Raw genomic sequence first — 25,662 nt, 5'->3', positions numbered from 1 at the left:
TGTTATGAGTGTATTGTAGTGTTCCCCGACGGCAAAGGCGTGCATAAACGTATTTAAAATATAAACAAACCGCTTTTTGGAACGTGAAGACGTTAGCAAAACCCGAACAGCTGTGACGACATGTTCCCAGCTAGCAGATACTCGAGGAAAGGTACGTCTTGCTAGCTGTGAGGTTAGCTACTCCGTTGCTAATTCGTCGAGACAAGAGTTAAAGGGAAGAATTCCTCAATGGGTTTCTTGCTTGCAGTAACATGTATAAAAGTTGTGCGGTTACTTGGTTAATCACAATTTTGCAGTCAAGTTAGCGTCCTTGGCTATTTTAGCACCAAGATGACATGTAGGGTAAAGTTCATTGGGATTGTAGGTCACATTTTCCTCAACTTTGAAAACATGTGCAGTACGCACGTGTAATTGTTGGTTTTCTTGACGATTTATGCTAGTATGATAATGCAATTTATTGTCAATGTATTGTTGTTGGCTAATGTAACGTTACTGTACAGCATTATACACCTGTCATGTTATATATTGCATAACTTGCAGGTGACAGGGGCTTCGCCGACAATCTTAAACAAGCCATTAAATAAGTCAAGTCATGTTTTCTGTATAGCCCTTAATCGCAAAGAGTCTCAAAGGGCTGCAAAGACTACATTATTATGGATTATTGCAAACCATGAACTCTGAACACATTGAGAGTTTTTCCCATTGTATGCGTAACCCGCACTCTATATTGCCTTGCTTGCAGGTTAAATGAAATGAAATTGTCTGCATTTATATAGCGCTTTTCAAGTCAATAACTTCCCAAAACGCTTTACAGTGTGCTTCACATTTCTCAATAGTGGCCTTGTATTGCAGCCATGTAAGACGCTACCTGCTTACTGGGGGTATTAGGGGTTCAGTGTCTTACCCAAGGACACTTAGACATGTAACACGGACAAGCTGGGATTCGAACTGGGATCCCTTGATCACAAGACGAGCGCTCTGCCTCCTGAGTTACTGCCGCCCAGGTGAAGGGCTTCTGTCTTTTGCAATAGTCTGTAGTCTGTGCAGCCATTCAAGACTACTTGTGTTTAAGGGCTATACAAATAAACATGATTTGACCTGACTTCGCCGTCAATTTCAAACAAGCCATAATTAAAAGTAACTCAAAACACACTGAAAAAGGCTCTGTAGCTGTCTACATTCTCTGTCTTTGACTTTTAATTGAGTGCGTAACCCACGTAGAGTTCGATTTATCCAAGATGCGAGAAGATCATGCAGATTACTATGCTTTTGTATGCGGTGTAAGATTAATTTGCCTGTTGCAAACCTGTCACTTATCTAAATTTGATACATTAAGATAACATATGATTGATGATGCAATTATGTTCACGATCGTAAATTGTTATCCTTGAATAATGATGCGCTCTCTGTGATACTGGAATCAACACCAGAATATATGGACTTCTTTGAAATAACAATTACTATATCCTAGCAGTTAGATTCCTTACAATTATGCTTCTTCTTAGGTTAACCCCTTAACAATCCTGTAAAATTTACCTAAAATCCCAATCCAAGATGGACCCAAAGTAAATTGAATTCTGATGTTGATCCCTTCGGAAAATGTGGACGGTTTTGTTCTCTTTTGGAAGGTAACACTCCAACTAATCACTGCAAGTGCTGCTAACATGTTTTTGGAACATACAGAAATAGAATGGAAGATTTAAAAAAAAAAATCACCTGATTTATGTATTTTTATTTTTTTATATATACCTGCAGATGGGTGTAGAATGTGCATTTTAGTTGGAAAACAGATAGGACAACAACATGAACCTTTACCTGGTCCCAGGTCAAAGTAGAACACAATCTGAAAAATTACCGTAAAATTCGGCCTATAGAGTGCACCTGATTACAAGCCGCATCCACCACTTTTTAGGTGAATTGCAACTTTTGTACTTACACAAGCCGCACCCACCACCTTTTAGGTGAATTGCAACTTATGTACTTGCACAAGCCGCACCTGTATATAAACTGCGTGCACCCGCCTTAAAACATGTGATACTATTACAAGCTTAATCCAGACCAGGCTGTATGTTTCACAACTGTAACTCAGTAGATAGTACACAATTCTAAATCCACAGTCGGCATCATGAATGGGAAATAATACCCGTGATTAACGTATGATGCAGACTTGTAAGTCTGGGTCCCGTTGAAAGTAAACCAAGGGAAAAAAATGTATATTTCCAATGTTAAGGGTGGGAAAAATATATATCCACTATTGTCCGCTGCGACAACAAACGGATCTACCGTTAACTCGGCTTTACCCCACTCCCCATCAGCCCGCGTTTGCTCCGCCCCTTCTTTTTGATTCGCCCGTAGAACACCTAACAGAATAAGTCTCTAAAGTAAATACATTGCAAAAATATACAGTTGCAAATACATATTATACATGGTTACATATAGTTACGAAGAAAGACGGTACACCGAGAGAGCTTTAATAATAATAATATTACTTTCATCCCAAACCGTGCCTTTGAAAGGTACCACCACGCTAGTAGGATCACGCTCGCAATGCATCAAACGTGCGTGTTAAAAAAATGCATCCCGTAATTGTGAAATTAACGTTAGCTCATCCTCAACTTCCTCCACGTAACTATCGCCATCAAAGTCGTCTTCTTCATTAACGGAAAGTACCTTTATTTTACAGGCAATGTATGCATAAACTTAGAGGTTGCAGTCTTTCTCGGCACACATATTCTGCTGGTCTTAATCTTGCCTTTTATACTCCAGCGCCACTGGTAGCCGTTATGAAATGAAATGAAATGATCTGCATTTTATATAGCGCTTTTCAAGTCAATGACTTCCCAAAGCGCTTTACAATGTGCTCCACATTTCCCAATAGCAGCCTTGCAGCCATGTAAGGCGCTAACCTGCTTATTGGGGGTCTTAGGGGTTCAGTGTCTTACCCAAGGACACTTCGACATGTAACACGGACGAGCCGGGATTCGAACCGGGATCGCTCTACCTTCTGAGCTACTGCCGCAGAAAAATTACAAAAATTGGCCGCTTCACTGAATAAGCTGCAGGGCTGAACATTTGTGAAAAAAGTAGCGGCTTATAGTCCAGAATTTACGGTAAACATTATTATTTTACACATTTTTCTAAGGGTTTGCCCAGGCATTTCCAAAAGTGGCCATTTTTATACTCCAAAAGCACCAATGACTGGTGACCCCACACAGACACGTCTTTGCTTTACAACAGTCTAAAAATCCGCTGGCGGAACGTTAAGGTGCTAAAGGCTAGGCCTCTGTCATATATATATATATATATATATATATATATATATATATATATATATATATATATATATTTGCACTCGCACAAAAAACTGAAAACTGTTGCAAAAAAAAAAAAAAAAAACAAAACTCACACGTATGTAAAATGGTACTCACGTACATGCTGTCTGCACTATGTTTGTTCACTGCTCAACAGACACCGCACAAAAACTGGAAACTCTTGCCAACACTACCTCATACGAATATAATGTTACTCATGTCTTGTTCTTGCACATGTCGACTGCACTACGTTTAATGCTCAAATTGCACAATGTCTGACCATTTCCTTTTTCTGCACTATGATGTCTATGCTTGCACCAATGTATATACAGACTATTTTTGCACCATGATGACTTTGCACCAAATGCAATATTGCACAACCGTTACAATACAACGTTATCACAACAACCCTGTATGTAACATCCCACGTGCCGACATTCTTATGTAAATACCATGTAAATTATAACTATAGCCTTATTCCCCTTGTTTTATAACATTATCTTCTCTGTTCCTTTATCTTCTTGCTCATACCCTCACTATGTGTAAAACTGGAGTGTCATGCCCAATTTCGTTGTCACAATATGTTAGCCCATTTGTAACAATGACAATAAAGGTATATTCTATTCTATTCTATTCTATATACATACACCCTGTTTTCCAACCCCCTTATGAATCATGTATCTCGTTCAGTACATGGAAGTCTTGAAAGCACTAAAATGGCCTCTTACCATATTTTCCACCTACTTTCCTTATTGATAGTTTCTATCAAGTAATCTAAATCAGAGCAACCTGAGTAAGGTGGCCATGCTGAATGGATCTAAGTTAGCCTCAATATTATTGTGATGATGATCAAAGCTCTAGTTTGGCTGTCATTAAACGTTTATGGCTAAGTAACGACAATAAATGTTCACTAGTGGGCTCGTTTCTGCTGGCAAAGGGCGCACTATCATCATCAAGGCGTTGCAGCGTGCCCAGGCCATCCTCTGGGATCGCGTTGTGTTAATTTGTAGCCTATCTTTGCCACCCCCACTCACCGGATAAGTGTGCACTCTTTTGGCCAGGCTTTTAGGCACACTCAGGGTTTTCTTTGGAGCTTATTTGAGCCATGAAACAGCACAATATTTTTGCCTGGGGTTTGTGATGCACGCCCACTAAAATTCCAAAGGTGTGTGGTTTTCACGTTGGCCTCCACTTACCAGGTAATATTCCTTAGAAATAAACAGTAAAACAATGCCTTAATCTTTCATATGAACATCCTACAAAATTTGTAGTAACCAGTGACATCAAACCGCGTCTGGTGGACCCATCCAATATAGCGGACTGTTTACATTCAGGGATTTGCATGATGTTACGTGAAAACTATCTATTGTTATCCTGCTCTTGCAGCTCACAGATGCGTCAGGGCTTTGAAGACGCTTCAAGGAGAACAGACATCACCCCAGCTCTACACAACATTACATAGGCGGAGCTGCTCCTCGACACCCAAACCTCGCATCACAACTCACTATACGGTACACCCCCGGGACAAAGATCCAAGATGGGAAGGTCAGTTACTATTGCACATTCTGAAGTGATTACTTAGACTTTTAATTGTATTCACCAACAATGGCGAGTTTCCAGTTTATCTCATCGTCATATTCTACAGTCTACATTAGTGGTCTGCATCCTCTTCTGTACTACAGACCAGATCGTAGTCTGATTATATTTACACATCCCAGCCCGAAGGCAGCATTTTATATGTTGGTCATGTTTCTAAAATAATAATAACGATAATTATAACATTATGAAGAAAAAAAAATCCTAAAAAGCGTAAATCCACTGTGTAGTCATGTGGAATATTTAGATGTCCTCGTAATTCCAAGATCACTTTCGTTCATTTTCTGAACTGCTTATCCTAACTAGTCAAGTCAAGTCATTTTTATTTGTATAGCCCTAAATCACAAAGAGTCTCAAAGGGCTTCACAGATTGTTACACTATATTACACAAACTATTTTCAACCGACAAGAGGAGTAGGTTATTCGTATGCAATGGAGTAGAACTAGGGTCGCTGGGGGGCCTGGCCCATTCCAGCCATTGTTTTGGAATTTAGGAGGAAACTGTAATGCCCTAGGACACAGGGAGACCATGCAAACCCCAAAAAAGGAGGTTGGTAGCTGGAATTGAAAATGGGACCTCTGAGCTGTGAGACGGACGTGCTAATAGCAACATACTCTGGTTGCTTTCATAACATTTAGCGCAAAGCGTCACGTCAGTTCGCGTGACAAGTATTAGTAATACAAACTCACCAAAGAAACAAGCCCCCTGAAGAGCTCGTTGGTGTTATGTGGTTTCAGTGTGGTGTTCTTGACTTGGGGATCCATGCATCCTACATTTCTGTTGTCAAAAGTATTTCTATAGTGCCAACTTTGTTTACAATCATTCTAGAATTATGTAGATGACCATTCTCTATGCTGATAACCTTTAAGCGCAAAATTTTGGTTTGATTCATCCTTCACTGTATCTTCAGCAGGCAGGAATCCTTGTTTGAAACGTGACAGTTGGACCACCCGTCAGGCAACTGCAGCCACCCATCTTAAAATTATTGATTTTAATTCAAACGTGCAACCTCGAAGCCCCAGCCGTGTCAGTAAAACAAGATTAGGTAAAATATAATGGAACTTATTTTTCTCTCTGTGGGGCCTGGTACCAAACTACCCACGCCCGGGCACCAGTCCGTGGCCGGGTGGCTGCCAACTGGTCTGTAATATCATTGGATGATTTGCAACAAACCTTCAGCAAAACTGATATAATGAGCCATTAGTCACTCAGAATATGTGTTGATTGGGTGGAAGAGCTGTCAGTGAAACACGGGGTCATCCTCAGGCATGGAAATGGAAAGGTTCGCGGACGAGGCAGACGTGGTGATTGTCGGCGGGGGTCCTGCCGGTCTGTCGGCTGCGATTCGCCTCAAGCAGCTGGCTAATGAGCAGCAGAAGGAACTGCGCGTTTGCCTAGTGGAGAAAGCATCGCAGATGGGAGCGCACACGCTGTCGGGGGCCTGCCTGGAGCCCAGTGCGCTCCACGAACTCTTCCCTGACTGGAAGGAACGAGGGGTGAGCTGACACTCGTGGCATTATTTTTTAAATTCGGGTTTTAGTGATGAGATTTTTGGGACACAATTTCCAAGCACCTATTCTTTGATTAGACTACTGTATTTTCACGGCCATAAGGCGCACACAAAAGTCTCAATTTCATTCTAAATGTAAACCGCGCCCTATCACACAGCGCGTCTTTTTGGTGGACTGACGAAGGAGCTTCAACCACTAGTTCTAGCCGTTCAAGGTGGCGTAACATGCAACGTGGGAGCGATGGATGACTGAGGGGTGCACAGTTTCACATAGAGTGGGAGGCCCTTACTAACGAGCTGTGATGGGCACTTTACTGCAAAAACAGTTGCTACAGTTACTAGTTAATTTAGAATACAACTCTGTTCCACCCCAGATTACGGATACCAAAAAGTAACGCGTTACTCCCAAAGTAACTTCCTAATTACAATTTACCATAAATACTCGCCAAGAAGCCGACCCCATACAACTGCTTTAAAATAGCCAAATTATAAAAGAAAGACAAGCAGTGTACACCAACCTGTAGATGCAGTGAAATCTTCATATTTCTCGGTTTGTGCAATCTGGAGAATTTACAAAGGAACACATAGCTGGAACAATCCGTATACATTTTGTCACTGGGCTTCATACTACATGATCTCCATTTTCGGATACTGTCAAACATTTTGTATTTTTTTTCCTCGTGGCATGGTCAGTACACTTTTACCGTAGTTTCTATGGCACCTTGAACATGTTGTCCCCTTTCGTTTGTTTTTCCTTTATAAGCCGCGCCTCTTCTCCATGTGGTGCTTACCATTCTCGACTGGTGACCCACAAGCAAATATGTACACATAATCTTACCGCCTAATTTAATTATTTTATTTTGTAGTTGTGTATCTTGCATCACATGAGATGAAATTCAGTGTCCTTGTACTTTGCTTGAAACAGCGCCACTAATTCGTGATCTATTTTTTATCACTAGCGGACTAACGCACCATGTTGTATCGACAGTTAGGAAACTTTATAATGCGTTACAGTAGGCGATACTGAGAAAAGTGATTGCGTTTCAGGAATTTGTTAATCTCAATACTGTGAACAAGATTTGGCTGTAATGAGGAAGACTATATGTCATCTGCCCCTGTACTTGCATATGATTATGATCGTCTTAATATAAATGTCATAAAGTGGTCTTTCGTTCTTTTACCTCAGGCTCCACTTAACACACCAGTGACTGAGGATATTTTCAGCATTTTCACTGAGAAACATAGGATCCCAGTTCCTATGTTGCCAGGTACGGTTCATCTGCATATTTCTTGTCATGATATATTTGTTGTGTGTGATCCGTTGTCACTTTAATATCGCTGTCAATGAATTAATGCATATGTGTTACAGGTCTTCCCATGAGGAATCACGGAAACTACATTGTACGTTTGGGCAACTTTGTCCGCTGGCTGGGCGAGCAGGCTGAGGAGCTAGGAGTGGAGTTGTATCCTGGTTATGCTGCCTCCGAGGTCACTATGGCACTGATTTAATTCATTTGTACTTAAAAAATAGAACACTTTATTTGTATAAATGCAGTGTTGAATTATTATTTAATGTACCCCAAAGAATCACTCATTTAATCATGACAACCTGTGGTATTTTGGTCACTTTGCAGATATCTTGGAAATGTGGTATAAAAATAAATGAAACAATAAATTTTAAACCGTAAGACTTGAAATAGTTTTTGTCTGTGAAACTTAATCTCACCTTAACTTTGGTTTAAATTCTAACCAAGAACGAAGCGCTCAATTTTTTTTTTTTGATAGATGGATTGACGTTTTATTTTTGTCCCTTTGTTTATCCAAATACAATTTAACAATGAATTTGAAGTCAACAACTTTATGCAACAATTAAGAAATCAGAAAGATAAAGGCTGACGAGAAAAAGTCTGAGTTTATCAATGCCTTGTTAATGTAAGCCTCTAACATAACTTTAAAATCATACTTCGAAACCTGTAATAGGACTTGAAACTCTACTTTGAAGCTTCATATCGTCACTATAATCTGATGTTCACACACTTAAAAATCGATTTTTCAAGCATAATCCTATCAATCAATTTTCTTTTGCCTCCCAGAGGTCTTACCAAACCGGAAATTCTGAACTACAGCGTGCACTTGATTAAAAGCTGCATGCACAAAATTAAGAATAAAACTCAATTTGTCTTTGTACAAGCCGCAACAAATTTAAAGCCTCAGACTTAATCACTCTAAAATAAAATGAAGTCACAACATTTCAAGCCAGGTGCTAACTGTTGGGTAATTTTCTGTTGCCGCCTTAATCCTATTTCTTAATATTATTTTTATCTCTTCTTTTTCACACATTATTTTCTCGGTCTCTTGCGCGGTGAAGGTTCTGTTTCACGAAGACGGGAGCGTCAAAGGAATCGCTACCAATGACGTCGGCATCGCAAAAGACGGCTCACCAAAGGTACCAAAGCAAATTCTATCAACTAAATATGGAACTGTGATCAATGAGCTTGTGTGTTCAGGACATCTTTGAGCGAGGGATGGAGCTACACGCTAAGGTGACTGTGTTTGGAGAGGGATGTCACGGCCATCTTGCCAAGCAGCTTTACAAGCACTTCAACCTGCGTGAAAACTGCGAGCCGCAAACCTACGCCATTGGTCTCAAGGAGGTATAGGCTAAGCGGCTGTTTATCTGTCTTGCAATGTTATACGCTTATGTGTTGTCCATAGAGCAAAATTAAGCACGCATGAGGCAAGTTAAGTAATCATAAGATGAAAATTGCACAGTATTTAAGTATTGAATCAAAAAAAGCACCGTGTGGCCTTTTATTCACTTTGTTGCGCTTGCAGAATATGTTAGTTAGTGATGCAATCAAGCACTTACTATTGGGTGTTGCACTGCAGCAAATGAGGGTAACTCCCTGTGGCTAATCAAAAAAAGACCTCTGTGCTGTCTTTATCGCAATATACATTACTTTCATAAAGGAGCTGTACGGAATTTGTAACGTTTTTACTCACTTCTGGCTTTTCATCTTTACAGCTTTTGTGAACCCCATACATGATGCGCGTGCAAGTATGTTTATGTTAACTGACCACAGAACGATGATAATTAAAACAAAACTAAGATGTTGGTCAGGTATGCCGGAGCACTGGAATTATGCCTAACGAGGGATTTGTATTGTAATAAATGCAACAGTAAGACCAGATTGCCTTAACAAACTTGCATTGATCTGGTAAATTAACGAAAGGCTACATGACACAATTTTGGAAATTCTGGATATGGTTGGGCAACTAACAGAATGGATACTGATGCAAGGCCAGTTGGAGTCTAGCACATATCTTTGATGGATATCTTCTTCAAGGAAAATAAAGTACTTGCTAATACTTCAATTAAATTGTTGTATTTTCTTTTGTCATTGTGCTCCGTGCTCATGGTGCACACACCAAAAGTAATTACGCACTTACTATGAAGCAGGCCTCTTCTTACTTTCAGCATTACCCATGATGGTTGAAAGTTGGTTGTATGTTTATTTATGCGGTTTAGTTTACTACACTAAAAGAGACAAAAACAAAAATGGACGAGCATAACATTACTCTCCACCACTCCACACTGTGCGCCCATTCCTGTTTGGCATGAACATCTTTGCTAAAAGTAAGATAAAATCAGATAGGTGTAGTAGGAAAATAAGCCCAAGGCCGCTTTAAACTCAAGTTTTTTAAAGACGCCTCAAATGATGCACCTTCAACCGCCTAACTTTTTGCAGGCCATCAGACTGTTGTGAAGCAAAGATGTGTCTTCATGATGTCACCCTTCACTGAAACCATTATAGAGTAATTTAGTTGCTAAGTCAGTTAATTTTTTGAATAAATAGCAATTAACCATTACTAATCTACTATTCAAAGAAACGTGCCCAACACTGCTCTTGACTAATTGCGAGGTCTTTTTCATGGTCCTTAGCCTGCTATAGTCTACGAAGGCCTTTATTGACAAAATGGACATGACCTACTTTGGCTTCTAAACTTTAAATGATTATTGGCAGATTGGTTATCCAATAAAATTCTCAGCATTCATAATGTATATGTATATTTACAGTCGAATCCAAGCCGAAAATAAACTTGCGTAATGCAACTCGGGATCTATTTTTGAGCGCCATTATCACATGCAAGTGTGCAATCAGTGATTGATTTTTGAAAGAGAAGTTTAACATTTACAACTCTTTCACAATGTCTAAAAGTTAGCCAAAGTAAAATAGACGGTTGCAGAGGTTTTAAACTGTAAGATGGGCTTCTCCAAATGGCCACTTTTGGAAACGCCTTGACATACTTATAGAGAAAAATGGAAAACACAATGTCTATTTTTGAAGATTGTGATCTAATTTGACCTGGGTCGTTATTGTTCCAGCTGTTTTCCAGCTAAGATGGCTATGCTACACTCCTACAGGCATGTGTTTGCAAAAAAAATTAAGACGAGAATAAAAACCATCTAATTTTTTGTGTTCCAACTTAGATTACTCAATGTTAGTAGCACTTGCATTTATTATTTGAGTTAAGGATAAAACTAGTGTTACCTTTCAAAGGAGAACAAAACCCATCCATATTCTCAACAGTTCACCATTTCATTTACTTAGCTTACATCTTACTTTGGGATTTTTGGCGAATTTTACAGGATTGTCAAGGGGTGAAGGCCTCGCTTTGAATGTGCATTTGTTTATTTATAGGTTTGGACCATCGACGTGAAGAAGTGGCGTCCTGGCCGAGTGGAGCACTCCGTGGGCTGGCCTCTCAACAGGAACACATATGGTGGCTCTTTCCTGTATCACCTCAATGAAGGAGAGCCTCTAGTGGCTTTGGGCTTTGTGGTGAGTGATCGCTTTCAAAGACTTCTGAGCCAGGGTGCGCAATTGATTTGGGAAATTTTGATAGCAATGTTCATACACAGGTGGGTCTGGATTACTCCAATCCTTATCTCAGCCCCTTCCGGGAGTTCCAGCGGTGGAAGCATCACCCTTTTGTATCCCGCACATTGGAGGGCGGCAACAGGATTGCGTATGGAGCCCGTGCCTTGAACGAGGGTGGTTTCCAGGTAAGTTTTGAATTTAATATAGGTTTCCTTTGCTTTGTCAGACTTCAATAGTAGTAATTAAATGTAAGATGTTTCGGAAAATATTGACTATCTTTCTTGTTAAGGGGGTTGAAAATTTGTGGGAATGGTTAGTGTGTTGCTGGACCCTTAAAAACATCTCAAAGTCAAACAATAATGGCTGATGGAGATCGCATATATTATCTGGCATGCTTTTCACGATTATTCTTGACATTTATTAGCACGTTGTTGACCGAATCCAAGCTTTGGGTTAAAGGTTGGGTGCATCACCGGAGCTGTCCTTAAAAAAGTTGCAGGTTAAATCTATTAAGAATGTGTTAAACATGCTCAACTGAGTTCAAAGAGCCCTTATGGGTTTTTTCCCCACTGCTCCTATCTGCTTTTATCTTACTTAATAAAACTGTTCAGGTAGGAACACATTAAGTAGTAGGGGGGTAGGCAGGAATGCTGGGGAAGAGCATCATGTTTTTCCCTGGCGGCTTTTAGGTTTCTACTTGTTAGTGTAGCATTAAATGGTGAAAGCAAGAAGAGTTCTGCTTCAAAAACAGTCCAAACGCCAACCCCAACTCCCAAAAAGATGAAAAAAAACGTAATTTTGTCGCGTCTTAGAAATGCACTTACTTGCATGTGCTTTGTGAACGAGCTGACATGTTGCAATGTTGACTCAACCGGGAGATGGTGGTCGCTCCTTTAAATATGTATTTATGAACAATTAGTCATTGAAAGTGGTGTGTTTCTAAGGCCATCAATACTTTATTCTGGGTCTGTTTAAGTTTTAAGGTTAGTAGAGAGAGGAGACATCAATGGATTTTGAACTTATGAGCCCTCCCCTTAGCCCCTTCTTTTGATGAAATCTCCTTGGTTCCTCTTGTAGATCAATTCTAAAGGGTGTGGAAATCAACAGCATTAATGAACAGCAACAATGGTGTTAACGGTGCATAATAGTCAAAATAACGAACAACAGCGAGAAATAATAGTCAAAACAATGAACTGGTATTATATCAATCTCCTTTTCAGTTGTCCAATCTTAAAAAAAGGAAACAAGCCGAACAAACATGAGATGACAACACTGAAGCTACCTTGGCTGCTTCTGCTCTCCACAAATATCTCTCTCCTTTCAGTCTCTTCCTGAAGTGACGTTCCCTGGCGGCCTTCTGATCGGCTGCAGCCCCGGTTTCATGAACGTGCCCAAAATCAAAGGAACGCATACAGCCATGAAAAGTGGCATGCTGGCGGCAGAGGCCATTTTCCCGCGAGTGGTAGCAGCAGCTGAGAGTGGCGAACCAGAGAAAGCAGGTCTGAAATGCAGCACAATCAAGCTTCACAGAACAGTGACAGATTCATGTTGGATGGGAAATTGATTTTTGCTCTATTTTAGAGGTGGCCTGTGCATTTCAACATATTCATTAATAATAATACACGTATTTTAGAGGGGTGCAAATCATTAATTTCAGAATAAAATCTGTACAAGAGTATTCATTGGGTTGTTATTTCGGTCCATTAGGTCTGCACGTACCAGAATATGCCGATGCTTTGAAAGCATCATGGGTGTGGAAGGAGCTTTACGCCGTGAGGAACATCCGCCCGTCCTTCCACAACTATTTCGGTCTATATGGCGGCATGGTCTACACTGGACTCTTCTACTGGATTTTAAGGGGAAAAGAACCATGGACACTCAAACACTGCGGTGCGCGAGTACAGTACCAGCTCCCCTTGCGTGTGATCATTTCTTTTGTGAATTACTTTATATTGTACACCTCAGGCCGCGACGCTGACCAGCTGAAACCAGCCAAAGACTGCACGCCCATCGAGTACCCCAAGCCGGACGGCAAAATCAGTTTTGACCTGTTGTCCTCTGTCGCCCTGAGTGGGACAAACCACGAAGGAGACCAACCGGCCCACCTCACCCTCATGGACGACAGCGTGCCAGTTGAGAGGAACCTCGCCATCTACGACGGGCCTGAACAGCGCTTCTGCCCGGCAGGTAACTAGTTTTTTTTTTTAACCTAAACCATTTCAGTTTGTTTTTTCAGTTTTGATATAAAACTATTTTACATGCTAGTCATAGTTGTTTTCAAAAGGGAAGAAATGAGTTAACATCTGGTTATTATTCCTTAAGGAAGATCAACAAATAATCTTTAAACATCTTGTGCATCTTTTGAGATGTCCTTAACTCATTTAATGTCATGATGTATAAATGTTTTCAGAAGCAATGTCACTGAGTGCCAAAATAAGAAAATTATTTTGTTTATTTTAAAAAAATAAATTACAAAGCGTTTGGGGCAACTCCTCATTAAGTATCAAGCCTCTGGGAATTAGTTCAGCATGAAAAATCACAATTACATAGGATTGGCTTTCATCAGATCTTTGTCCACACGTGTCGTCCTTCCTGTATACAGCGTATGAATGTGTAAGCAAAGATACAAGTACAGACGGTTAACACTTCAAAGCTTTATTTATGTAAAATATGATAAAGGGACTTAAGTCAGGGCAGAGAGGGATTAGGTTTTGTGCACGTCTGCAATCACCATGTTAACTGAAATCATGTGATAACGCCGCCGTAAACATTGGGCGCTCGAAAGTTTAATGTTCTTGCAATAAAATATTTTGCCAGCGAGGTGGCCTGTGCGATGTCACTGAAACACGTCATGCCACATATCATTGGCAAGCTTAAACTCTTGGGATTCAATGTATGACTAGTTCAAAATATACTCGTCAGAGAAACATCACCATTAGTCTAAAACAAGATACCCGAAATACCAAAGCCGGGGTAGCTCACTAAAGACGTGTTGCAGCCATCACATTAGATAATAATACGCCTCCTCCCATCCGTGAGTCTAGTGAATCCTACTTCGTGAAATGTTAAATGTTAATGCCCACATTACGCCAGAAGGCATCGATGGATGTTCTTTGTTGCTAGCTTTCTTTTTGGCCCCATAATTCCTGTTAACAGATTATTTATTATTTTCAATTGACCTTTAGCTGCCGAACTTTGGATTAACATTTTCTTTCCCGGCCAATTGCGGGCTTTGTTTTATGGTCCACAGCCAACATTAGCCTCTATGAGCTTGTATTGCGAAAAAGGACAGAATAATTAGGATGATTGACACATTGGTTATCCAATGAAATTCTGAACAAATATATATAAAGATGTCCCAATTGTATTCAAAGTGTGCGTAAGATCACATGTGATTCATATTTATGCACCATTTTCACCCGCAAGTGTGCACAATAGTGAGAAATACGGAAATAGAATTCCAACGTTTACAACTCTTTCTATGTCTAAAAAATGGACAATGTTTTTGTGTTGAAAGTTGGTAGTCTCCAAATTGCCACTTTTGAAAACGCCTAAAACTACCCTAAGAAATATATGCAAAATACAATGTTTGGTTTTTCAGATTGTGATTATATTTGACAGCTAAAATACCCAGGCTTATCTCATCTGCAGGGATTTAACATGAGAAAAAAAACTGTTTTAACTCTGATGACTGAATGTAAGTACCGCCTGCAGTGATTATTTCAGTTTGGGAGAAACCTTTAGCCTTTCAAAACGGCAAATGTCCTCCAAATGGTTCAAGAACAGCACTTCATTCGCTCTGGGTGCGTCTAGGATTGGTATTTCAGGCGAATTTTACAGGATTGTTTAGGGGTCAAAAGTGGCGTAAGATGTTTATAGACAATGGTCACATTTGCTGCTTGCTAGCTTAGGAGGCGAAATGTTAGCCCATGTCGGTATTTTCTTTGTCCAAATGTTTTAGGGCCGTCGTTCTCATCAGACCTGAATTTGGACTCAATGAATTGTCTTTCAGGCGTGTACGAGTACGTCCCCGTGGAGACAGGTGACGGAATGAGACTACAGATCAATGCTCAAAACTGCGTTCACTGTAAGACATGTGACATCAAGGACCCCAGCCAGAATATCAATTGGGTGGTTCCAGAAGGTGGTGGTGGACCTGCTTATAATGGAATGTAACTAAGCGCTCAGCCAACGTTTGAGGTTCATTATGGTAATCTTAAACCACGACTGAATAAATATGCAGGGCTTTTTGGACTAGAAATGTGCCTATTGTTGCTGTTCTACAGTCAAACGTAGAATGTTTTTTTTTTGTTGGCATATTTGGCAGACAGTACATGTGTAGTAACTAGGAAAACGGATCATGATTAAGAGCCTGGATTTTATTAATTCACGGTGTGATACTATTGCTACTGCAAAAAAAGAGAAATTGAGGCTGCTGTTTTATTTGCATTAAGTGGCCTTCAAGTGTTTTTATTATAAGTTAACATCAATTCCAGGTGCATGAATTTATTTGTCTTGTACGTTCTGTCACTTCAGTGAAAAAACTACTTGACTGCTCCGCATTTGCTGAGGCCCTCGAGTGTGTTTCAAGGACAATGCCACAAAACCGCATCAGTGTTGAATGTAGTGGGGGGGGGAAATCCACTTGAAGATGAGGTTCTTTATACAGAATGAGGAGGCGGGCTTCAGCAGCGCAATCAGGCAAACATTTTTGCATAAATCTTTTTCTCTTTCTCCTTTTCCTGCTTGACTTGGAGCTGCACGCGTTTCATCTCATTGATGATGGCTGTTAAAGAAAGGGAAATAAGTTGTAATACTTGCATGCTCCTGCCATGTTTGCATTGCTCTTGTGGGGAATTCAGTGTACAGGGATTGCAATAAAGTAATACAGGACATGCGTAAAATCTGTTTAGAGATGGTTGGGTTGTATAAAATTAAACAGCCATTTTGGTGAGTGCATTCATCGAGGTGACTACTGCGACTGCATTACTTACCTTTGTCCTTTGGAGCAATTCCCTGAGCTGTCTTCAGATCAGACTGCAAAAAAATGAAGTACTTAGCATAATGTAAACCTTAATTCTGGCTATTTTTTTTGCTCTAATAAATCGAATGAAATGTTACCATAGCTTGACCATACTCCTTTAGACCCTCCCAGGCCTGAGCCCTTCGGAAAAGAGCCTTGGTGTTTGTATCGTCCACCTCCAGGGCCTTCAAAATACATAACGCCGCGCAGGTGAGCACAAACGTGTGGCAACATCGCCATCTAGTGTGCGAGTCTGGAAACAGTACCTCATTGCAGCTGTCGATAGCATCCTGCCACTGTTGCATCTTTAGCTTGCAGGCTGCCTTGTTGAGGTAGCAGCTTAGCACGGCGGGCTTCAGTTTCTTGAGCTCCGGAGAGTCTTCGCCTTTTTCTTCCAGGATTTCACCGCACAATTCCAGATACCTGTGGAAATGGGCACAACATATTGTTTATTACCTATAACACAACCTACTCCATAGTGAAACTAACCTGAGAGCTTTGGCATATTTGTTGATTGCATTGTTCCAGTCTTGACCCTTAAAAAGATTGTTTCCAATGTTCTTGATCTCCTCCGCCACCCGCACAACTTTATCCACCTGTTTTAAAATAATCGAATTTGAGCAGTTAAAAAATTAGATCTCTGGTGGTCAAAAGGGGAAAATTGGCCAAGAATGTACATTTAAGTCATAATAGATATCGTATTCGTGTGTAATGCACACCCCTAATTTTTCATAAAATAACTATAAAATTCACCTTTTCTCAGCTCAAACTTTGCGGTTGGATGCAATAGGAATCAAACCTTGGATGCAGCGTTAAGGGACAATAGTCCTCACCACCGGACCACTTGTGATATAAATGACATGCGAAAAAGGATTCGATTTTATCTCATCACCATTTTACTTTGCTGTACCAGAGATGAATGGTGATTTCGTTGTACATTTCACATGTTACAATGACTAAATATTCGATTGTATTATTTTAATCCAAGCATTGTAAGTGACGGATGTTGAATACGTGCAGCCCTGATTAAAATGATTAATTGACAATTAAAACTATAAGCACAATACCAACATAAAGATACAATGTGTTTTTTAATGTATTTCAAAGTCAGTTACGCCAAAGAGTTTCCCTTGTTCTGCGTTTATCTTTCAGGTAGGTACATTTTCTATTTTCCCAATTCTTTGGTACCATGACTAAAAATGACATAAATGGTCTGCATTTAAATAGGTTTTCAAGTCAATGAAGACCTCCCAAAGCGCTTTACAATGTGCTTCACACTTACCCATATTCACACACACCATTAGCGAGTAAGCCATGCAAAGCGCCGACCTGCTTATTGGGGGCATTAGGGATTCAGTGACTTATCCAAGGACACTTTGACATACAACGGAGGAGCCAGGGATCGAACCTGCAACCTCTTGATCCCAAAACGAATGCCTTCTTGTATGTTATATCACTGGCGGTCCAGTGCTTATGAGTCGTCGCGCTCACCTTTTTCGATTGTGATAGGATATTTTTTTAAATCGAGCAATAGCACAAATATGGTTAATACTTAATCCATAGGCTCAACCTGTTATTTTTTAGGTAAAAGAGTGCATTATAAACCTATGTGCGGCAATTCAGTATGATGCAGTATGTCAACTGCTCATTTAAAACGATTTTAGACAAAGAATGTCTTTGGTAAACCATGTCAAATACTTAAGTGCAGAAATACAAATACTACTGTTCTTGAAAACGTAATTCGTCACGGCCCATGCCCTTACATTTAGAAAAAAAGACAAAAACGTACATCTTTGAAGTCAACGTCCGAGTCCTCGGGAAAATCATGATGGGCGTCGCCCGTGCCGTCGCAGGGGGCGTCGCCCCAGCTGTCGCCTTCCTTGTGCTCTCCGCACTCGGCAATCACGCAAGGCTTAAAATGGAAATTCCATGAAACGTTTTCAGTTATTTTGCCACAGATTCAAATTCTGTCGTCTTACCTTTACGGGAGCGTCGTCCTTTGTCTCCATGGCCTCGAGCATTTTGACCACCCCCATTCCCTTCAGCACCTGCCCGAAGACCACGTGCTTGCCATCCAGGTGCGGCGTGTTCACCGTGGTTATGAAAAACTGCGAACCGTTGGTGTTGGGTCCTGAGTTGGCCATGCTGAGTAGGCCCACTTGATCGTGCTGATTAAAACATGAGCAGTATTATAGCAAAGTTTTTGTATTGCATCAATTTGAATCTTCATGAGTCTCACGAGAGCAGCAGGGCGGCGCAGTGGTTAGTGCGTGTGTGGCACAGTTCTGAGATCATGGGATCAAACCTCCTGTGTGGAGTTTGCATGTTCTCCCCATGCTTGCGTGGGTTCTCTCCCACATTCCAAAAACATGCATGTCATGTTGATTGGCCGGTCCAAATTGTCCCTAGGCGTGAATGAGAGAGCGAATTGTCTGTCCCTGTGTGCCCTGCGATAGGCTGGCAACCAGTTCAGGGTGTCCCCTGCCCACTGCCCGAAAATGGCTGGGATGGGCTCCAGCACCCCCGTGACCCTACTGAGGATAAGCGGTGCAGATAATGGATGGATGGAGTCTCACGAGAAAGGACGCTTCTCACACTTGCCATGGAAATTTTCCTTCTTCGCTCCCTCACGACAAATTCAAATATCAACTTACAGCAGAAAATGTCCAAAAGAAAGAGCGCAGACTTAATATCAGCTTTTGAAACGAGAAACACAATTACCATTTGAACACAGATGACCTAACCACAACATGGTGGACAGTAGTAAATCATATGTAACAGTATACTAGGGCAATAAACAGATAACAAAAACAGCTATACTATTCAACAACATTAACATTGCCTCGCCAAACGAATTTTTTGCAGATGTTGAATGAGGTGGCTAACCATGTCGGAAAGCAGAGGGCGCTATATAGAGAAACTTGGGATAGCATTAATAATGCTAGTTAAGGAGCCAGACAATCTTCCCCCTGAGATATTCACACATCTAAACAAATTGTCCAGGCTCCCTGACTTCAGTCCACACGATCTTTTCCACTATACTGTAAATGGAGTATCCCCATACACCGGTGCCAATTTAAAAGCTTATACAAATCTGGATGCTTACCGTTTTTATGTAGTTGGCATGAATTGCTGCGCTTCGTTAAAATGCACCCCCGGCGCAAACATTATTAAAACGACATATCTAATTTTTGGGAGAATGTGATAGAACAATAAAGCACGGGGAATTTGCGTCTTGAATAGAAATCACTTTTGAGCATGTTGAAAATATTCCCTTTGGAGAAATGACGTTATATCTTTTAACTGTTAGTCTCCAATTTTATCGGTTAATAATTTGTCAGTTCATTTTGGCCCAATAAACTTAAAGGTGGAGCGCATAACATTTTAATACATTTGATATTCTGAAGATTACTCTTTTGAATCCCTGGTTCATCACAATAATAACAACTCATTTACATAGTAGGAAATGGCAACGGTAAGTTAACACTAGCCAACTAATAATACCGAGTGTCTTTGACGTGATTCATACCTACTTAACATAAAGCTGCTCGGAAATACATCTAACATAGATTGTAAAAAGTGTTAGCTGCAAATACTGGATTACTTGAGGGCTGCCAATGTCTCCAAACATTGCCGTATCAAGGTATCAAATTCCAAATCGGGCATAAAACCTTGCACATCACACAGGAATAAATCACCATGGTATAAAGTGGTGGTTTTATTCTCCTGTCCTGGCTATTGGTATATTTGTTTCAACTCAACTGCTGTGCGCTCAAGTGCTACTTGCCGTCCGTCATGGCTCTCATTCTGCCAGAGGAGGGAACGTGACGTCATGTGCAGAGGGTCAATATCAGGGGTCAGGAATTTGTGGCTCTTTTCGTGAGTACATCTGGCTCGGAGGTCGAATAAAATATGTGCAATTATTTACTACATTGGTGGTCTAGGACCAGTTTATATAGGGTACAGTTTCAACTACAGTTTACAGTCAACGTAGCAAATCAACAGACCCCTTTTAGCTGTTCATCGCTAAAGAATCCTTAATATCTCATTAACCAATGTATGTCCACTGTTGGAGCACTTTGATGAAAACCCACAAAACAAACTGTAAACAACCCAAAACTCCAGCAAAGCACCCAGAGCAATTTGATTGTGGGAGCAGTAGGAATGGGCAGCAACACGCACAGAAGGTAAATACATCAGTATCCTCGTTTGCAGTATTTTGCGTCGTTTTTACAAAAGAACGATCAAAATGAGCCTCAACACTCAAGTAACCGAGAGGGAGATGGTAGTATCTTTATATTGATATGGGACACAGGCTCTAGCATGGTTAGCCCATGTGCGGCACAGTTCATGTCTTGGGAACCTCCAGCGTGGGTTCAAATCCAGCTCCAGACTTCCTGTGCAGAGTTTGTATGTTCTCCCCGTGCTTGCGTGGGTTTCCTCCGGGCACTCCGGTTTCCTCCCACATTCCAAAAACATGCATTTCAGGTGAATTGGCAGGTCCAAATTGTCCTTAGGTGCGAATGAGCGAGTGAGTTGTCTGTCCCCGTGTGCCCTGCGATTGGCTGGCAACCAGTTCAGGGTGTCCCATGCCCACTGCCCGATGATTGCTGGGATGGGCGCCAGCACTCCCGCAACCCTACTGAGGATAAGCGGTGCAGCTAATGAGATGAGATATTATCAGACGTCAAGTAAATATAAAATGCGCCAAAGAATTAGCTTTTTCTGTAGATAGGGCTATTTTAATTGGTCTAAAGAAATTGTGGCTCTCAGAATAAAAAAAAATACTAATATGTTTGCTTTTACGGATTTTTGGCTTAAAAACGTTCCTGGTCCATGGTCTATGTCAACAAACGAAGAAATTTGGCAGTTCCAAATTGTCTCTAGGTATAAGTGAATGGTTGTGTCTTCATGTGCCTTAGAACTGTCTGGGAAACTAGTTTTGGGTGTCCACTGCCTGGACAGCTGGGATGGGCTCCAGCACCCCCCACCCTACTGAGGATAAGCGGTGCAGATAATGCATGGATGGAGATGGGACTCTCAGGAACCTTGGCTTTAACCTGTTATCCAGTCTCTCTTTTCAAGTGATTTGTTCTTTTTGTCATGTGATATTTGTTGCAACATGATTGCAAAAAAAAAAAAAGAAAAAAATACAATTTGGCTGCAGCAAAACTATTGATTATACATAGTTTTTTGTTCACCTTGTAGTAAAAGTTTTCATCCTCAAACTTCTCCCCATAGATGCTTTCACCACCGGTGCCGTTCTGGTTGGAGAAGTCGCCTCCCTGAATCATGAACTGCTTAATAACTAAAGACAAAAACAGTTCAAATTAAAAAAAAAAAAATCAAAAATTAAAAGACTTTGGGTTCACTACAGTCATTCCACACGCACTTCGGTGAAAGGGGCATCCTCTGAAGTGTAGAGGTTTCCCTGTGGATTTGCCGAGGCCTTTTTCCCCTGTGCAAAGGGCTCGGAAGTTCTCAGCTGTCTTTGGAGTGATGTCGGCAAACAGCTCCAGAACAATTCGACCCACTGTAGAATACAAATAAATCCAAAATCAGGTAATGTAAATAAGGGATGCATTGAAAAAGTTGGTGGGCTGCAACAGTTGCGGGCCTTCGCTTTGACAAAATAAGGCTAAGAAAAACAAATAGCTGAGGGTCAAGTCCACTACCTAACAGTAGATGGCGATAATGCCCTGCAAAAGCGATTTGACACCATTTCACACCACAGAAAAAGACTAGGATATTTTGTGTACACATGTTTAGCGCGGTGAAATGCTGGTTCAGTAAAGAATGTATGGGATAGGATTGATTCATCGTGTGGCCCTAACGATATTGCAATGTGACGTAGTGCGATTGTGTAATCACGAGACACTGCATTTTTACAATGGATTTATAGTTCCAGGTTTGTGGTTTTTACCCTATGTTATTTGAGTGACAGTGTTTGGCCAATCAGAAATGTCACAGTTCGTGTTCTAACAACGGCAACCAATCAGAGGCAAGTTTTAACGACACTAGCCCAAAAAGGCGGGGCAAAGTATGCAAGCAGCATATTATACTGCACACCCACCGTGTCAGCCTTGGTGAGTCTTTCTGGTGGAATTCCCAAAAAGGAAATTGTTTTTGAAAACGGTGTAGACAAAACCGATATTTATTGAGCCTGAAGTTGTACCTATTGCATTTTATACTGAAAGTAGGTAGGTACCGTATTTTCCCGCACTATAAGGCGCACCTAAAAGTCTTATTTTTTTTCAAAAGCTGACCATGCGCCTTATAACACAGTGCGCCTTATATATGGCTCAATATTAAATTCGCAAGGTCTCGCAACTACGAGAAACAGCCGCCGACTCCATTTTTCGCGCTGTGCATACTGGGAAATATTAAACGATTGGTAGTTGCCGGGGCTCGTGTTGTATTTGTTTACTAAGTGGCAAAATGGCTACCCCATTAAACTGCTTAATTCATATTCAACAAATACAGTATTTGTCTGAATCCAGGGTTATGACTGGTGAAGATGTAAAGCACAATTTACCTTAAACGCAGAATTATTCAGAATGTCACGTTTGAGAGAGAGAGAGAGCGAGAGAGAGAGAGAGAGCGAGATTCTCTTTCATACGTGCATTTGTATAAGAAAATGGCTCCTGTTAAGAGACACGCGTACAACGCCGAGTTTAAACTCAAAGCGATCAGTCACGCAGCACAACACGGCAATAGAGCGGCAGCGAGAGAGTTAAACTTAAATGAATCGATGGTACGGAAGTGGAGAAAGGATGAAGATAAGCTCCGCCAAGTAAGGAAAACTCAACAAAGTTTCCGTGGCAATAAAGCAAGATGGCCAGAGTTAGAGGAGACACTTGAACAGTGGGTTGTTCAACAAAGAGCGGCAAGCAGAAGTGTCAGTACGATAACTATACGTATGAAGGCAACAGCGCTGGCACAAAAACACCGGACGTGTTGGATGGCCCATTCACTGAGATATGGTCAATTCGAACACAGCAGAAGAAGAATTCGAGGGATTCGTCGATGAGGAGCTTATAGAGTGATCTTTGTTTTTCTTTTGTGTGTTTACGTTTTACATTTTACAGTTATTATGTTATTGCTTTATTGTTATCGTTTTGCACTCGTTGTTTTTGCACATTACGAGTGTCACTTTATTGCGATTGCACTAACGTTTCATTTAAAATAACAGTATCAGACGTTTTTTTCTTTGCGTGTTGACTAAATGGACAAAAAATAAAATGTTATGTCGATGTTGTTCAAAGATGTTAAAGATGTGTCACGAAAATGCTTTACCTCAGAGAAAATAATAAAACGGCTGTTTATTTATTTTGGGAGTGAATGGAGTTGTGGAAAGCTTGTTTGTTAATAAAGTTTGACCTTTTTGAATGCTTTGTTGACATTCCCTTGAGCGTGGCAACATCTAGAGGTTGCATAAAGTAACTACATTCTCTACTGTAGTCAAGTCGTCACATTTATTTACCGTAAATAGCCCTTAATCCCAAAAATGTCTCGAAGGACTGCACAGGATTACAATTACAAAATTGCACAATTACCTGATCTTAAACCAGCATGCACTTATAGCGCCTTATAATGGGGTGCGTCTTATGTATGGCATAAGTTTTAAAATATATCATTCATTGAAGGTGCGCCTTATAACATGGTGCGCCATATAGTGCGGAAAATACGGTACTTGCATTCATTGACAGCAACCTTAACAAAACTCTCCAGAAGTGGGCGCTGTTTTTGTAAAGGTTACAGCATGTCACTTGATTAAGTAATCACAAAAAATAGCACAGAAAATGCTTCAAAATTTCGCATCAAAATTCCAATACTGGTCCAAAATTTCCGAATGGCCCCGTTTTCCCAAAATTGTGTAGCCCATATATGATACGTGGATTTTAACATCTTAAAAACAAAGTAGGACAAAACCTAAGTGTGCTTTGTGCAGATAGGTTTCAATGCTGCATTGAAGACGTCAAAAATGAACATTAGGAACAAAATGCTACTCATTCAAAGATAACCCTGCTGAGTACTTCATAAGACTAGGACCTGAGGACATCCCAAAAGTGTCTTACTTCTTCGTGCTCAAAGCGAGAACATACACTGCATGTATTATACCAGGTGGCATATTAAATTGCAGCGTTAAGTAAAAAATAGTTGTTTTAAAATGTATGTAATATAATAATTATATTTAATGTCTGTGCATGTTGAGTATATTAAAATGGCTAAGCTACTTGGATTTCATTTAAAAGATGATCAAGGATTAAAGGGACTAGGATTACTTGAATGTTTTATTGATGTTTTTACGTGAAATATCTACTAAATTCGGTTAAAACTATACAATCTTTTCCGTCATTGGATAAGAGAAGTAGAAAATGTTTCCTTAATGTTTGGTCGCGGATTCTAATTGAATCGGGTGAGAACCACTGTACTAAAAATACTTATATACGGTAGTCATATTTGAACTTGCTACCTAATGGAAGCTACTTGGATACGACATTTTTATTACTGCAAGCGTAGTCTGAGTGTAATAAGTGAAAAAACTATAATCACGATTTGCATTGTTAAATGAAACTGAAATAGTTGGAGATTTGAACACAATATGGTCCATTACACATATATATTACGGAACCCGGACGAATATAAACCTGAGTACGTAAGAACAAATTGCTCAGAACAGAACATCAATTCGTGAAAAGCGTTAATAAGCCCACGTTTCAATATTGCATAGCCATTTGTAATCACCCTTAAAAATAACACTTTAATCCACAGATTCGATTCCCAAACCACGACGATCACGTTTATTCATATAGCGATGCTAAGCTAACACCCCTAGTCACTCATTCCATTTAGCACAACTTTCAATTGAATTGAACACGCTTACTTTACCTCTAGCACCGCCAATGTCTACGTCGAAGAAAACGCGAGGGTTTTCGGGGTTGGACGGCTTTTGGGTGGGCACCGGGTTTGACATTTTGCAGCACTTTATTGAACCGTTAGCTTATGCTAAGTTATCCGTAGGACTCCTGTCGGTTTGAATGGCAGGGGGAATGTGCTGGAAAATACACCGGAAGTGACGGTATTTTGGGTTCAAACGTCAAAATAAGAGAATTTGGAAGGATGTTTCCGTTCCGTATGTTAAGTCAAGTCATGTTTATTTCTATATAGCCCTTAATCACAAAGAGTCTCAAAGGGCTGCACAGACCACAGATTATTGCAAACCACAGACAATTAGAGAAAAGGGAAAATAAATAGGAAAAAAGGAACGAAATTGAAAAAAAAACAGAAAGCAAGAAAAAAGATTAGAGGAGAAAAAAAGGAAAAAGCTAGATAAA

The 25,662-nt window shown here is 40.4% G+C and overlaps 2 protein-coding genes across 2 annotated transcripts; one reads left to right on the top strand and one right to left on the bottom strand.

The window, feature by feature from the left end:
- Positions 1 to 15,932, top strand: etfdh (electron transfer flavoprotein dehydrogenase). Its single transcript, XM_088343275.1, has 13 exons — positions 1 to 151; positions 4,698 to 4,856; positions 6,175 to 6,404; positions 7,605 to 7,686; positions 7,788 to 7,906; positions 8,787 to 8,864; positions 8,926 to 9,072; positions 11,122 to 11,262; positions 11,343 to 11,486; positions 12,626 to 12,800; positions 13,009 to 13,191; positions 13,267 to 13,488; positions 15,314 to 15,932. The coding sequence occupies exons 1-13, from the start codon at positions 121 to 123 to the stop codon at positions 15,475 to 15,477; spliced, it is 1,875 nt and encodes a 624-aa protein (XP_088199401.1). The 5' UTR covers positions 1 to 120; the 3' UTR covers positions 15,478 to 15,932.
- On the bottom strand, positions 13,941 to 25,400 carry ppid (peptidylprolyl isomerase D). Its single transcript, XM_088343276.1, has 10 exons — positions 25,217 to 25,400; positions 21,717 to 21,857; positions 21,526 to 21,632; positions 18,304 to 18,492; positions 18,114 to 18,236; positions 16,814 to 16,920; positions 16,591 to 16,747; positions 16,423 to 16,509; positions 16,296 to 16,338; positions 13,941 to 16,087 (listed from the first exon to the last, which is right to left on the bottom strand). The coding sequence occupies exons 1-10, from the start codon at positions 25,299 to 25,301 to the stop codon at positions 15,999 to 16,001; spliced, it is 1,128 nt and encodes a 375-aa protein (XP_088199402.1). The 5' UTR covers positions 25,302 to 25,400; the 3' UTR covers positions 13,941 to 15,998.
- Between the last annotated feature and the right edge of the window lie 262 nt (positions 25,401 to 25,662).

This window comes from Urocampus carinirostris, chromosome 9, assembly GCF_059441175.1.
Source record: "Urocampus carinirostris isolate Australia breed hairy pipefish chromosome 9, RoL_Ucar_1.0, whole genome shotgun sequence".
Classification (NCBI taxonomy): domain Eukaryota; kingdom Metazoa; phylum Chordata; class Actinopteri; order Syngnathiformes; family Syngnathidae; genus Urocampus; species Urocampus carinirostris.
This window is presented reverse-complemented; position numbering and strand designations above follow the sequence as displayed.